Source organism: Eriocheir sinensis, chromosome 4, assembly GCF_024679095.1.
Source record: "Eriocheir sinensis breed Jianghai 21 chromosome 4, ASM2467909v1, whole genome shotgun sequence".
NCBI lineage: Eukaryota > Metazoa > Arthropoda > Malacostraca > Decapoda > Varunidae > Eriocheir > Eriocheir sinensis.
The window spans coordinates 28,414,047-28,428,261 of NC_066512.1; the positions used below are offsets into that span (position 1 = coordinate 28,414,047).

The window sequence follows — 14,215 nt, forward strand, 5'->3', positions numbered from 1 at the left end:
GGCTGCAGTTTTTCTCATTCCCTTTCATATCAAAACATTTTCCTCTTCCTCTTCCATGAACACAAACATGAGTAGGATCGAACCCCTTCAGGAGAGGATCCAACACCCCTTAAAAGAGGATCAAATTCCCTCAGGAGGTTCGGATTCTGTCTATTCTCGGCGTCATTATCCCTCTTGAGTGGTCCCAGCGTGTGTGTGGAGTCAGTCACTTATCATGGCGTGTCCTTAAACCCTCAATCACCACAGCTATCATCATCACACTGGCTCAACACCATTATCATCACCATCACCACCATCACCACAAAGAGAATTGAGAGAAACCAGAGAATCGGATACCACTTCTAATTTATGTTCCTTCTGGGGTTTTTTTAAACTATTTTGCTTTCCCCTCCTTTTCCTTTCTCTCTCTCTCTCTCTCTCTCTCTCTCTCTCTCTCTCTCTCTCTCTCTTCTTCCTTCCTTTCCCCCTCCTCTTATTTTTTCCTTTCTAACACTCCTTTTCCTCCTCCTCCTCCTCCTCCTCTTTTCCTTCCCTTATCCTTCCTTCTTTCTTCACCTCCACCTCTTTTTCCTCTTCTCTTCTTCCCATGTCCTTATCTCCTCTCTCTCTTTTTTCCTCCTCCTCCTCCTCCTCCTATTTTCCTTCCCTACTGTGGTGTCTGTGTGTTTGTTTTTACCACTGAAATGCTTCTTTTACTGTAGAAAAAGAACTCATGCATATATATATACCACACTCTATTACCATGCATACTCATGATATCAATTTAGGACATTCCTGACCCACACTGTGACTATAGCACCAAACAGACACTTCACTTATAGGCTAAAGTTGTAAGCCATGGCAGTTGTTAGTAGCAGCGTCAGTCCATCACACACACACACACACACACACACACACACACACACACACACACACACACACACACACACACACACACACACACTGTTTAAAGTAACTCTATCCTGTAAGTGGTTAGCAAAACATGTTAAACTGTACAGTCTTTGGGAAGTAAGTCACACTGAAAGGGTTAAGTGTGTGGAAAGGGGGGAGGGGAGGAGGAGGAGGAGGAGGAGGAAAGGAGGGAGGTTAGGAAAGACAAGAGGGAGGGGAACTAAGGAAGAAGGGAGAGGAAGGAGAACGATCGAGGAGAGAGGTTAGGAAAGACAAGAGGGAGGAAGGATGAGAGGGAGGGGAACTAAGGAAGAAGGGAGAGGAAGGAGAACAATAGAGGAGAGATTAGGAAAGACAAGAGGGAGGAAGGATGAGAGGGAGGGGAACTAAGGAAGAAGGGAGAGGAAGGGGAACGATAGAAGGGAGAGGGAGGGGAAGACAACAGGGAGATAAGGAGGGGAAAAGGAGTAGAGTTAGAATCAGTCCATCACACACACACACACACACACACACACATTCTTTAAACTATCCTGTGAGTAGACAGCCAAACGTGGTAAGCTGTACAGTCATGGGGAGTAAGCAGGGAGGGAAGGGGGTGGCGTGTTAGTATGGGGGGGGATGGGGGAGGGGGGGCAGTGCACAAAAACAGCCCATCAGACGCCCCGGTCAAGTCACCTACTCACACGGGCTGCTGGGTTATGGCCTCCCCAAGGTCCGAGAAAGTCCCCGACAACCTCCTATATCTGTGGGGTTGATCAATGCATGTAGAGTTGAAGTTCACTACGAGTCAAGAGGTTCAATGTATCTTAAGGTCAATATAGAGTATGGGTGCTGGGAACCTGGTGACTGTTCTGGTATGAAGATCCAAGGTGTAACATTCGATAAGGTCTCTTGTCATCAACTTCACTTGCTTTTTCTCAATGAACTAATAATCAAATTTATGTTATGAATAAACTGTAAAAATACACTTCATTTACTTCTCAATAAACTAATAATCAAGTCTAGGTTATGAATACTACTTCTAAATACTATTCTTGGGTGCTTCTTCTCTTAATGAACCAAAGAACAATTCCAAGCTATGAATACACAACTCACAGTGCAAGGAATGTTTTCAATACTTTGGGGTGACCTAAATAACCTGCAACATGTGATAAGGTTTCTCATCAATATTCCTTTGTGCTTCATCTCTTACCGAACCAAAGAACAATTCCAAGTTATGAATACACAACTCACAGTGCAAGGAATGTTTTCAATACTTTGGGGTGACCTAAATAACCTGCAAGATGTGATAAGGTTTCTAAATAATATTCCTTTGTGCTTCATCTCTTACCGAACCAAAGAACAATTCCAAGCTATGAATACACAACTCACAGTGCAAGGAATGTTTTCAATACTTTGGGGTGACCTAAATAACCTGCAAGATGTGATAAGGTTTCTCATCAATATTCCTTTGTGCTTCTTCTCTTACTGAACCAAAGAACAATTCCAAGTTATGAATACACAACTCACAGTGCAAGGAATGTTTTCAATACTTTGGGATGAACTAATTAACCTGCAAGATGTGATAAGGTTTCTCATCAATATTCCTGGGTGCTTCTTCTCCTACTGAACCAAAGAACAATTCCAAGTTATGAATACACAACTCACAGTGCAAGGAATGTTTTCAATACTTTGGGATGAACTAAACAATCTGGAACATTTACAAATAAGAAGTCTCCTCAACATCCTTTGGTGTGTCTCACTAAACTAAATTAAAAATGTCTAAAAATCTAACTGAAATAAAAATCAAGCTGCAACATTTGATAAGGAGATACGTCGAGTTCTCATGAGTGATTTTTACGTAAATGGTGCAAAAGGAAGCCTTGTCATACTATCACTAAGCTCATGAAACTACCCATGGAAATACTAAAACAGCATCCTCTACAAAAGCCTTATTGAATGTGGGTGTGTGATCCGTGAAATGGTTGAGGGTATGAGCCCAACACACACAGCTGGATTACTACTGTTTGCAAGAGGCAGAAGCATATGCTGTACCTACCCTCCAAGTGCTTTATATTGCCAACACAACAGAGGATGAAAAATGAAAGCAAAGTCCTGCGTGTTCTTCCTTAAGGCAACCCTGACCCCATTTTCCCATAATTTTAGAGTAGCTCCCCTTAAACCTCGCCCCCAGCAACCCTGACCCCATTTTCCCTTTATTTAAGAGTAGCCCTCTCAAACCTCACCCCTGGCAACCCTGACCCCATTTTCCCTTAATTTTAGAGTAGCCCTCTTAACCCTCACCCCCGGCAACCCTGACCCCATTTTCCCTTAACTTTAGAGTAGCCCCCCTTAAACCTCACTCCCGGCAACCCTAACCCCATTTTCTTTCAGTGTCTCTTCCATTAAACCATTGTTCTTCTCTCTATTAACATCCCCTAGCTTAAAACAAAATCCTAACCCTTGTTTATATATCTCAAGAATAAGTGAATGTATTTGTTTTAAATTTAAGTCGACCCCCCCTTAATTAATTACCTGACAAATACATGTTCTTGGGAGCCGAGAGGCATAAGCACATCTGGCTTGGGCAACACCACTAGTAGGAGAGGAATGCAAAAATGACGGCAAAAGCTTGTATGTGTATCTAAGTTTTCAGTCCCTAAGAGGATACAAACACCCACCCACACACACACACACATACAAAAGCACTTTATGAATCGCAATATGCACACACTACTTCAAGACACTTTCTGGACCCCACGTCACGTCTTACATCTCACACGACAAGAGAGCTTTGAAGAGCTGGGCGCTATGACTGCACATGCTAATCAATCAGTCAATTAAGCAATCAACAGCTGTGAACTATTATTTGCAAGTGTCGTAGAGAGATATGGTGGAAATTACATCAACTCTAGAGCGCTGTGCTGGGCCGACAAGACAAAGATTGGAAGATAGGACCGACAGAAATATTACACCTTGTCAATCGACTACTGCTTCCCTCGCCCTCCGTCTCCCCTTTTCTCTCTCTTTTTCCCCTTGTCAACTGGTGCTGCCCTCTCCTTCCCTCCCTCTTTCCCCTCTCTCCCACACTCTTTCCTTGCCTCCCACTTTCCCTCTTTTTCTTTCTGTCACTCCCTGGCAATTGGTTCTGACACTTTCTTTCCACCTTCCTTCTTTCCCTCTCTCTCCCTGGCTCACTCTCACACACCCTGTCAACTGGTGCTGCCCTTCCTCTCTCTCTCTCCTTCCCTCCCTCCCTCCCTCTCTCTCCCTCAAACCAATAATCCCAAGTATAGGATGATGTTGCATTTAGACTCCAACATGTATTAACCCAGTAGCAGCGGGGATCATGTTTCTTAATGGTCCCTCTAAGCGAGAAAAATGAGAAAACATCATCCCTCACACAAACCATTTCATAATATATATCAAAGCATTTGTGATCAGATTATGTATCATCTTTTTGGGGGGGTTATATCGTGGCACAAATTTGGCCTGTCGCTGCTACACGGTAAAGCCACAAATTTGGCCCGTCACTGCTACACGGTAAAGCCACAAATTTGGCCAAATCACTGCTACAGTAAAGCCACAAATTTGACCCGTTACACTGCTAAGCCACAAATTTGGCCCGTCGCTGCTACATGGTAAAGCCACAAATTTGGCCCGTCGCTGCTACACAGTAAAGCCACAAATCTGGCCTGTCGCTGCTACCAGGTTAATCTTTCCTCATACACATCAAATCTTATATGTCACGTTGCTTACTTGAGACAATACCCTTAAGAGGTGTCCCCTGTTCCCTCCCAGTCTTACCATACATTAAGCATATGACACACCCTTCTTCTCTCAACAAACAAGTACTGTATATGCTGGAAAACACAAGCCATATAGTATACATATCTTACCTCCCTCTCTCTCTCCACAAGACAAGCGTATGCACAAGGCTGGCTGAGAGGGGAGGCAACACAACACTTCTCAACCACTTACCTTCGCCTCTTGAAAACAACAGGTCAGGTAGAGGATTCAGAATATAATCATCACATCATAAGAAGATAAATTTGAAAACATCACTCACGTACTCGTAAAAGCATAAGAAATCACACCAACAAGAAAGCATAATATCATCAATAAGCATAAAATCAAATGAGAAAGCATATCATTGTCAGGCATAAAATATAAACATGGAAACAAGACTATTCACGAAGCAGCACAAGATTCATTACTACAAGAAAAAGAAAAGATGGGAGGGATGGAGGGAGGGCAGACTCAGTGCAATTCTTGTTATGTAAAAATGCAACAAAATTCTCTACTACTTGAAAGAAAAGAAGAAAGAAGGAGGGAAGGGAAGGGACAGGGACAAACTCAGTGCACATTTAAGTAGTTATAAGGAAGATGTTACGCGTTATGTAAAAAGTGCAACAAAATTCTCTACTACTTGAAAGAAAAGAAAGAAGGAGGGAAGGGAAGGGACAGGGACAAACTCAGTGCACATTTGAATGATTATAAGGAAGATGTGACCCTATTATGAGACTTGTTATGTAAAAAGAGCAACAGAATTCCTTACTATTAGAAAGAAAAGTCAAAAAAATGAGGGAGGGAAGGGAAGGAGGACACTGCAATTCTGAATGGTTACAAGGAAGAGTTGACCCTATTGAACCTTGTTATGAAAATGTAAACAAACAGGCTGTATTATATTAGCAAAAACTCAGCAACACAAAAAATAGTTAGATATAATATAATGGAAACAAGCAAAATTTGACCCTATTGAACCTTGTTATGAAAATGTAAACAGACTGTATTATATTAGCAAAAACTCAGCAACACAAAAAATAATAAGATAATAATGTTTACAAGGAAGATTTGACCCCATTTTGAGCCTTCTTATGTAAAATGCAAACTAGCAGGCTGCAGTAACAGGGAAAACTTTGCATTAATTAAATATATGATAGAATAAGATAGTTTATAAGATGTTTTAACATAATAATATGGTCATGGAACAGTTATTTTGGGGCCTTCAAGAGTGCACTGAGAGGCAGGTCACAAGGAAGGCAGAAAGGAAGGGAAGGGCGGGAAGGTCATGAGAAGGGAAGAAAGGGAGGGAAGGAAAGGAGGAAGGAAGGGAAGAGGAAGGCCAAGCAATGGACTAAAGGAGAGGGAAAGGGAGGCTGGAAACGAGGAGGGAAGGAAGGAAGGGACGAAGGAAGGGTGGAAGGGGCAGGCCAGGCAAGTGACTCGAGGGGGAAAGGAAGGGAGGAAGGAAGGGGAAGGCCAGGCAGATAACTAAGTGAGTGTGTGTGTGTGTGTGTGTGTGTGTGTGTAGGACATGATCGGTACTTACAGGGGTGCACTGGAGACAGCTTCCTGAATCTCTGTGATGACCTCATTGGCCTTCTGCACCCTGGCCCACCAACACCACACGCACAGCAGCCCGGCAGCACCACCACACACACCACACAAAGCATCGCAGGGGGAAAAGTGCGCTAAGAAAGGGCTCGGGTTGCAGGGGTTTACGACTAACTTACAGAGGGAAAAAAATGTGGGGGGGAGGTGGAAATCAAAGAATACCTAAGTGCAATAAGAAAAGGCTTGGGGTGCAAGGGTGGGCGTGTTGGCAATGAAAGAAATACACCTGTGCACTAAGGTTTGCCATGGTCTTTGAAGGCTAACTTAGGTGGTGGGTGTGGGAGGGAAAAAACATAAAATATATACAAATGAGCAAACAAGAATTGGAAAAATAATCTTTGAAAGAGATACGAGACGGCAAGTTCATGATGCATAAACGTAATGTCCGAGGGATTCCATACTCATGACCTGTTACGTGTTTTAAGACAAGTACAGGTGTCATTGTTTTCTCAAAATATGATAAAGAAAACGGGGTGCATCTTCAACACCGGTAACTACAGTAAATAAAATCATGTCTCTCCTTTTAAATTGCATTACAGACTCTTTAGAAATTCTTCGTAACTTGAGATACAGAGCAAATTGTCATTATTATTATTATTATTATTATTATTATTATTATTATTATTATTATCTAGAGCACATCATGAGCTTGCCTTCCCCTCCATGCAAACTGAACATCACCATTTTGTCACCCTTATCAAGAAACTACTTCAGATATTTTTTCTACTTTTTTCAGGACATCAAAACAAGATCTCAATCTCTCATTTGGATTGTAATATACGTAGGCAGATATGTTAAGGTAACTTTTAGAACCCCCCCCCTGGACAACAAAGGCAACTCTACCCAAAGGTGCGTCACATGATGAAAACTTTACTGCGCCAAAAATCTGGACATCACTCGAAAATGACTCGGTAGGCAGTTTGATGACGAGGGTGACAAAATGCAATAAGCGAATCAAACAATATGTAAACAAACGATAATCAACCTGAAACACAACGTAACCAAAAGTGTATAGACAACATAAATGGGGCGCGTGTCAAACAAAACAACAACAGCAGCAAACCAGGCAGTACAAAGCCACCGAGGATTGACAGCCATGCTTCTATACCACCCAGTTCATGCCTGTCTGTGCCACCAAGGGAAGCGTCGATGCACCAGAGCCACAGACGGGGAGGGCATGGCCACCGTCGTCACAAGCCCCATGTTGTCACCAGAGGAGCCACACAAAATCCGAACTGAAGCTGATACAATAGTCGTCCCTCAAATAGTACAGTTTCCAATAGTTCGATTTTGGTTTTATGTGGATTTTCAAAGAAGATTTTTTAGGATTTTTAAATTTCCCGACGAGCAGGAAATTTTAAAATCCTAACAGATCTTCCATGACAAGCCGTATAAAACCGAAACCAAACTATTGGAAACCGTACTATTTGAGGGATGACTTTAGTGTTTTCTGGCACTCTAGGTATGGTTAGGATTTTGTAGAAGTACCTTGAGCTCCAAAACACGCTATGATAACATGGTGCCTGTGGTGAGGGTGGCCGAACTCTCCTAGTCTATGGGTTTTCAGTGGCCTATTGCATCGCCCTAAACTATGATTTCGAGCCACCAAAGCCGTACAGCGTCCCCTTCCTCCCTCCACCTACTGCAGCCTGGCCGGGTGCGTCTTAAAAATATTAGGATGGACAAAATCTGGGTCTCATACTCACACTGGTAAATTTTGTACATATTGTGAGCTAAAACAAGAGAGAAGACAGACATAAAACACTGAGCGCATACATATACACACACACACACACATACACACACAGTTATTATATGCAAGGGATTTTTTTTTTTTTTTTTTTTTTCAACAAAGGAGGCAGCTCAAGGGCACACAAAAAAAGAGAACAATAATAAAAAAAAGCCCACTAAGTTAAATAATGACAGATATATGAACCAGTTAGTTAGTTGGTGATTAGGTGGGTTTTGTAAGCACTGTGTAAAACAAAGAAAAGACAAACATAAAACACACACACAAACACACACACACACACAGCTAGTTATCATGTGTTAGAGAAATGTTTCAGCTCCTAATAATAGAATGGGGTGATTGAACCAGGGAGATAATTAAGAGGTAGGTGGATTTTTGTTTATATTCTATGAGCTAAATAAAGAAAAACACAGCAATTTTTTTTTTTTTTTTTTTACAGCTAAGGAGACCGTTCAGGGGCGCAAAGAAAAATATTAAAAAAAGCCCGCTACTCACTGCTCCTGAATAGAGGTCAAAGGAGTGCCCAAAAAGAGAGGTCATTTTCGGGAGGAGAGGATACACAGAAACACACAGAATTAGATACTATATGCATGGAAAATGTTTCAATCTACTCATCGCAAAGTTAGATAAAGCCTAATTGATGTACCAACCAGTGAGTTAGTTGGGTAGGCAGGCTTTGTAAATAGTGGAGAAAGTTTAGTGGAGTCTGGCCAAGGAGGGAAATGGAGGGAGACAGACAGACATCACAAAGCTAAAAGGAATATTTCACCTCCATTATAATCTATTTCCCTTCACTTTGTACTAAAAAAAAAAAAATAAATAAATAAATAAATAAAAATAAAAACTAACATGGGAAACGTCACACCAAGTAGGCGGTTAGCAAACTTGCACACACCTCCGGCAACACTTCAACCCTGCCTCGGTCTCCCCTATCAAGCATGTGTTCTCCTATGGCATCATCAGCTTGCCATCAACACCCAGGAGAGGGAGTGTTAGTGCGGCATCAAGCAGGCGGTTAACACACTTGTACACACTTCCAGCTAAAACTTCAACCCTGTCTCGGTCTCCCCTATCAAGCATGTGTTCTCCTATGCCATCATCAGCTTGCCGTCAACACCCAGGAGAGGGAGTGTTAGTGCCGCATCAAGCAGGTGGTTAACACACTTGTATACACTCCAGCTAAAACTTCAACCCTGTCTCGGTCTCCCCTATCAAGCATGTGTTCTCCTATGGCACCATCAGCTTGCCATCAACACCCGGGAAAGGGAGTGTTAGTGCCGCATCAAGCAGGCGGTTAGCACACGGACACACTCTCGACCCACTCCGCAACACTGTTCTGATCTCTTCTCTAAAGCTGTTGTTGTTTTCTATGATGCAATGCTGTTTTGATCTCTCCTATCAAGCTGTTGTTTTGATTTCTCATATGTGGCTGTTGTTGTTTTCTTATGATGCAATGCTGTTTTGATATCTTCTATTCAGCTGTTGCTTTGATGTCTTGTATGTAGCTGTTGTTGTTTTTCAGTAATACAATACTGTTTTGATCTCTCCTATTAAGCTGTTGTTTTGATGTCTTGTATGTAGCTCTTGCAGTATTCCTATGATGCAACACTGTTTTGATCTCTTCTATTAAGGTGTAGTTGTGCTATGATGCTAGAGGTATGATGCAATACACCTACATCGATATACATTGCTGTGTGTTTCCTTTCCATTTCTCATCCACATTGCTTTCTTTTCATCTTTTGGTTCGTGTAAAGCAGAAGCACACTTTCAAACCACACTGTGCCAACATCAGAACTAAATCAAACTGCAGAGTGAATCTTAAAGTGAGTGAAACAAACCCTTGAACTGTTAGAGAAAATGGCTGGGCTGTCAGGTTAGCAAAGCAGATGAAAAACGGGTGTCAAGTGCACATGTGAAGTGCTTGAAATATGAATAAATAAATAAATAAATAACAGGGAACAACAACATTTCATGACCCCACTAAAAGAAACAATGCAGACCCTGACACACATAACACATCCTGACACTGAACTCCATCTCAAATTACTAATCCTTAACCCGGTAGCTGCGGGGATCATGTTTCTTAAAGGCCCCTCTAAGCGGATTAATGAGAAAAAATCATCGCTCTTGCAAACCACCTCATAATATATATCAATGCATTTGTGATCAGTTTATGTATCATCTATTTTTGGGGGGTTTATATCATGGCAAAAATGTGGCCCGTCGCTGTTACACGGTTAAGCCACAAATTTGGCCCGTCGCTGCTACCGGGTTAACTTGAATAAAATACTAGGGTTGAGGGACAGGAGAAGGACTTATAGCTGAGACCTCATCTCAAAGTAATCCTTAAAGCATATAAATAGTCAGAGCACGGCACAATAGAGAAGGTGAGAAGGACTTACGACTGAGCTTATAATAAAACAAAAGAGGAGAGAAGGACTTACAACTGGGCTTAGGTAGTGAATAAAATAATAAGGAGTAGAGGAACAAGGAAAGGAGGACTGAAGTATAGAGTGTAGAGACAAGAGGAGAACTTACAATTGGGCTTAAAATAAAACAACAGAATAGAGTAGCGTGACAATAGAGAGAGAACTTACAACTGGGCTCAAAGTGAATGAAATAATAGAGTAGAGCGACTAGACAAAGAGAGTTAGACTTAAGTATAGAGTAGAAAAACAAGACAAGAATAATGAAGTATACTGATAAGAGAAGGAGAGACGGACTTACAACTGACCTTAAAATCCAATAACAACTCCAGTGATAATAGACAGCATGAGAAAGTCTTACAGTTGGACTTAAAACACATACAAAAGTAAACTAGTAGAGGAACAAGAAGTGGAGAGGAGGAGAAGAGGAGTGACACAGAAAGGAGGATTAAGAAGTATCACGGAAGGAAGGATTACGATTGAGCTTAAAATAAAATAGAACAATAAAACAGACTATTAGACAAAGAGAGGGAAACTTACGGCTGGGACTCGCGGACGGTCTTCATGGAGTTGTTGAAGTCCTCGGTGAACTCGCGCCAGACGGTGATACCCAGGCGGCGCTTCAGGTCCTGGGCGGTCTTAACTTTAGCCCCCAGCACCTGTCGGAGGGTCTGGATCTCCTCCTCCGTCTGTCGGGCAAAGAGGAACGGTCAGCGGGGAAATAAGGGAAGGAAGGGAAATAAAGGGAAACAAGGTGATGTATATGTGGCTAAAATTAAAGAGATCGTGAGAGAGAGAGGAAAAAAGAGACAGTCGGAAAACTTTAATGATTTTGTTAACATTGAAAGTCATTATCGAATTCATTAACGATCGATACATTCATGCTTCGTCACTGTGTTTGTTAATCAATAATGTGCAAATATTTCATAAGTAAACTTGCTTAGACTTGCTCAAGCTAACGGCAACAAAAACCCGCTTAACAACAGTGTGAGGGCTGTTGTCTAGTGATGCCAAAACGTTGCTAAAAATTCTGCTACATCAAACAAAATACTTCAGATTACTGCAATAAAAATCTCAACATCTCTCTAATATTACTATGACCTTGCTAAAATACGTAAATTATCCTTTTTTTTCAAGTCATTCACCAAAATAAGAAAGTGGGAAGATCAAACAGTGCTGCTAATTGGTGCTAGATGATAGATCTCGGTAAGGTTGCTAAATTGGCATCAATTTAGCAATTTGAGTGCTTACAATGACACAGATTTTGACTGTAGAACTGGCCAAAGATCACTGGACAAGGCGTTACCTTGGCGAGCTCCGCCTTCCATTCCTCGCGTAGCTTCTCCTGCTCCTCGGGTGAGAGTGCGTTGAAGCTCTCGTGCACCCCACTGTCGGGAGTCACGGCATCGTAGGTCACCTCCTCGGCTGGAAAAACAGAATTACATTAGAACGCGACCGAGATGAGCACTGAGGCCACGCGCAGCTATAGTGTATGCCCCCAACATTACTTAACTTTATGAGGGGTGAAGTGACAGTGAGTGGTCAGGTGTGGAGATGAGATGATGTGAACTGGCATTATGAGTGAAGTGACTTGTGGATGGTCAAGACATGAGGTTGGGCAGACCAGCATAAAGGGTGAAGCAGGTGATGACTGAGCATGAGGTGAGGTGGAGTGCAAGTAGGGGTGGAAGGACTGGCTGAAGTGAGTGGTTACGAATAGACATGAGGTGGGGACGACTGGCATTAGAAGTGAAGTGACTGGCGACTGGACATGAGAGAGAAAGGAAATAAGAGACAGTTAGCAATGAAATCATGGAAAAAAGAGAGGAAATAATTGTGAGGGAGAGAGAGAGAGGAAATAAGAGAGAGAGAGGAAGAAAGTGAAAGAGGGAGAGAGGGGGACTGGCCTTAGGTGAAGTGACTGGGTGGAAGTGAGTGGCCAAGAGAAGATATGAGATAGAACAGACTGGTATTAAGAGTGAAGTGACTGGTGCAGGATAGGTAGGGTAGACTGGCATTAGAAGTGAAGTGACTGGTGCAGGATAGGTAGGGTAGACTGGCATTAGAAGTGAAGTGACTGGTGCAGGATAGGTAGGGTAGACTGGCATTAGAAGTGAAGTGACTGGTGCAGGATAGGTAGGGTAGACTGGCATTAGAAGTGAAGTGACTGGTGCAGGATAGGTAGGGTAGACTGGCATTAGAAGTGAAGTGACTGGTGCTGGTTAGGTAGGGGAGACTGGCATTAGAAGTGAAGTGACTGGTGCAGGATAGGTAGGGTAGACTGGCATTAGAAGTGAAGTGACTGGTGCAGGATAGGTAGGGTAGACTGGCATTAGAAGTGAAGTGACTGGTGCAGGATAGGTAGGGTAGACTGGCATTAGAAGTGAAGTGACTGGGAAGAGGTGAGTGGTCAGGAGTAGAGATGAGACAGAGTAGACTGGCATTAAGAGTGAAGTGACTTCTGACTAAATATGAGGTGGGGTAAACTGGCATTAGAGAAGTGACTGGATAGAGGTGAGTGGTTATGAGTGGAGAAGAGATAGACTGAAAATGGGGGTGAAGTGACTGGTGACTGGAGGCGAGGTGGGGTAGACTGGCATTAGAGGTGAAGTGACTGGGTGCAGGTGAGTGGTTAAGAGTGGAAGTGGACATGAGTTGGGATTGACTGTTGAGCATTTCATTATGTCCCTGGCGACCCCAGCTATTATTGTCATTATTATTATTATTATTATTATTAATCATTAATTTAAGCCCTTCTATACTCTTCTTATTGGTACCTTACTCATTCACTCACTCACTCATTCATGCTCTCTCTCTCACAGCTAGTATAACAGAGTACTACAACAAACACATTCAACTTCTGTATGACCCCCCCCCTCCTCCTCTCCTTTCAGCGCACGCCTCCGCCTCAAAGCCCCCCAACGTGACATGAACCTCGTGAACAGCGTGTGTCACGCGGCGTCGGAGCTTCGGCACACATTGACACCTCTCTACACTCGTCTGGAGGCGGCGGGAGTCGTCGCGCACGTCGTTGTCACGCGCAGTGCCCAGCGGCGGGTTTGCGGTAATCCCGTCACACGTTCTCACCTAGCAGCCGCCGCAGCTTCCTGGCGTACTTGGCGGACAGGCTCCGCATCTTCTCGTCGGAGAGCCGCGCGCCGCGCTGGAGGGCCTGCAGCACGCGGCGGTAGCGGTCCTCCAGGGTGAGATGTGGTGCTGGCGGAGCGGCAGCCCCTGCGGCCTCCTGGCCCAGGCTCAGCGGCTCCTCCGACGCGGCGCCGCTCGGCACCGTCTCCAGGAACCTGACGTAGTTGTGGTGCGGGCTGATCTTCGGGCGGTACTCCTTCCTGTAATTCTCGTAAGTGACCTTGACGCCGCCCGACGGCAGGATTTCCGCCTCCGCCACCTCGTGCTCGTGGCAGTCCAGGAATACGTCGTCCTCCTGCGTACCCGACACCCGCGGGAACAGGGCGGCGGTAGCGTCCTTCGGGGCCATAGCCAGCGGAGCCTTCCTGGCGCGGCTCAGCGCCGTAGAGAGCCAAGCGCCGTGTAGCTCGTGCTCGTCGGCGACGCTGCCTTCGTCGGACACGCTGGTTAGGCTGGCGCTGCGGGAGGCCGACAGGTCCAGGTCGAGGGTGAGGTAGTCCTCGTTGACGCGCACACCCAGGCCCTGCAGCTGGTACAGCAGCGCCTGGGCGTTGTCCAGGCCGGGGCCGTCCAAAGCCTGGTTGTGCACAAACTCGTAGCCGAGGGACGGGTCGCCGTACTCGTC

General features: G+C 44.0%; 1 protein-coding gene and 1 long non-coding RNA gene across 9 annotated transcripts in view; one reads left to right on the forward strand and one right to left on the reverse strand.

The window, feature by feature from the left end:
- LOC126981882 (uncharacterized) overlaps nt 1-14,215 on the reverse strand; it is a 76,772-nt gene that overhangs the window by 61,890 nt on the left and 667 nt on the right. Inside the window, exons 1-6 of one of the 8 annotated variants that reach the window (XM_050833502.1) lie at nt 13,531-14,215; nt 11,750-11,868; nt 10,984-11,132; nt 7,974-8,000; nt 6,203-6,262; nt 1,575-1,634 (exon numbers count right to left, since the gene is read on the reverse strand). The exon at nt 13,531-14,215 is cut by the window's right edge and continues 667 nt beyond it. In XM_050833502.1, the coding sequence (XP_050689459.1) occupies nt 1,575-1,634; nt 6,203-6,262; nt 7,974-8,000; nt 10,984-11,132; nt 11,750-11,868; nt 13,531-14,215 (1,100 nt within the window). The remainder of the gene's footprint in view (nt 1-1,574; nt 1,635-6,202; nt 6,263-7,973; nt 8,001-10,983; nt 11,133-11,749; nt 11,869-13,530) is intronic. The other 7 variants (XM_050833527.1, XM_050833520.1, XM_050833510.1 and 4 more) reach the window with 7 other exon arrangements.
- On the forward strand, nt 8,008-10,712 carry LOC126981923 (uncharacterized). The gene is made up of 2 exons (XR_007734352.1): nt 8,008-9,168; nt 9,308-10,712. It is a non-coding gene; the product is annotated as an uncharacterized LOC126981923 (long non-coding RNA).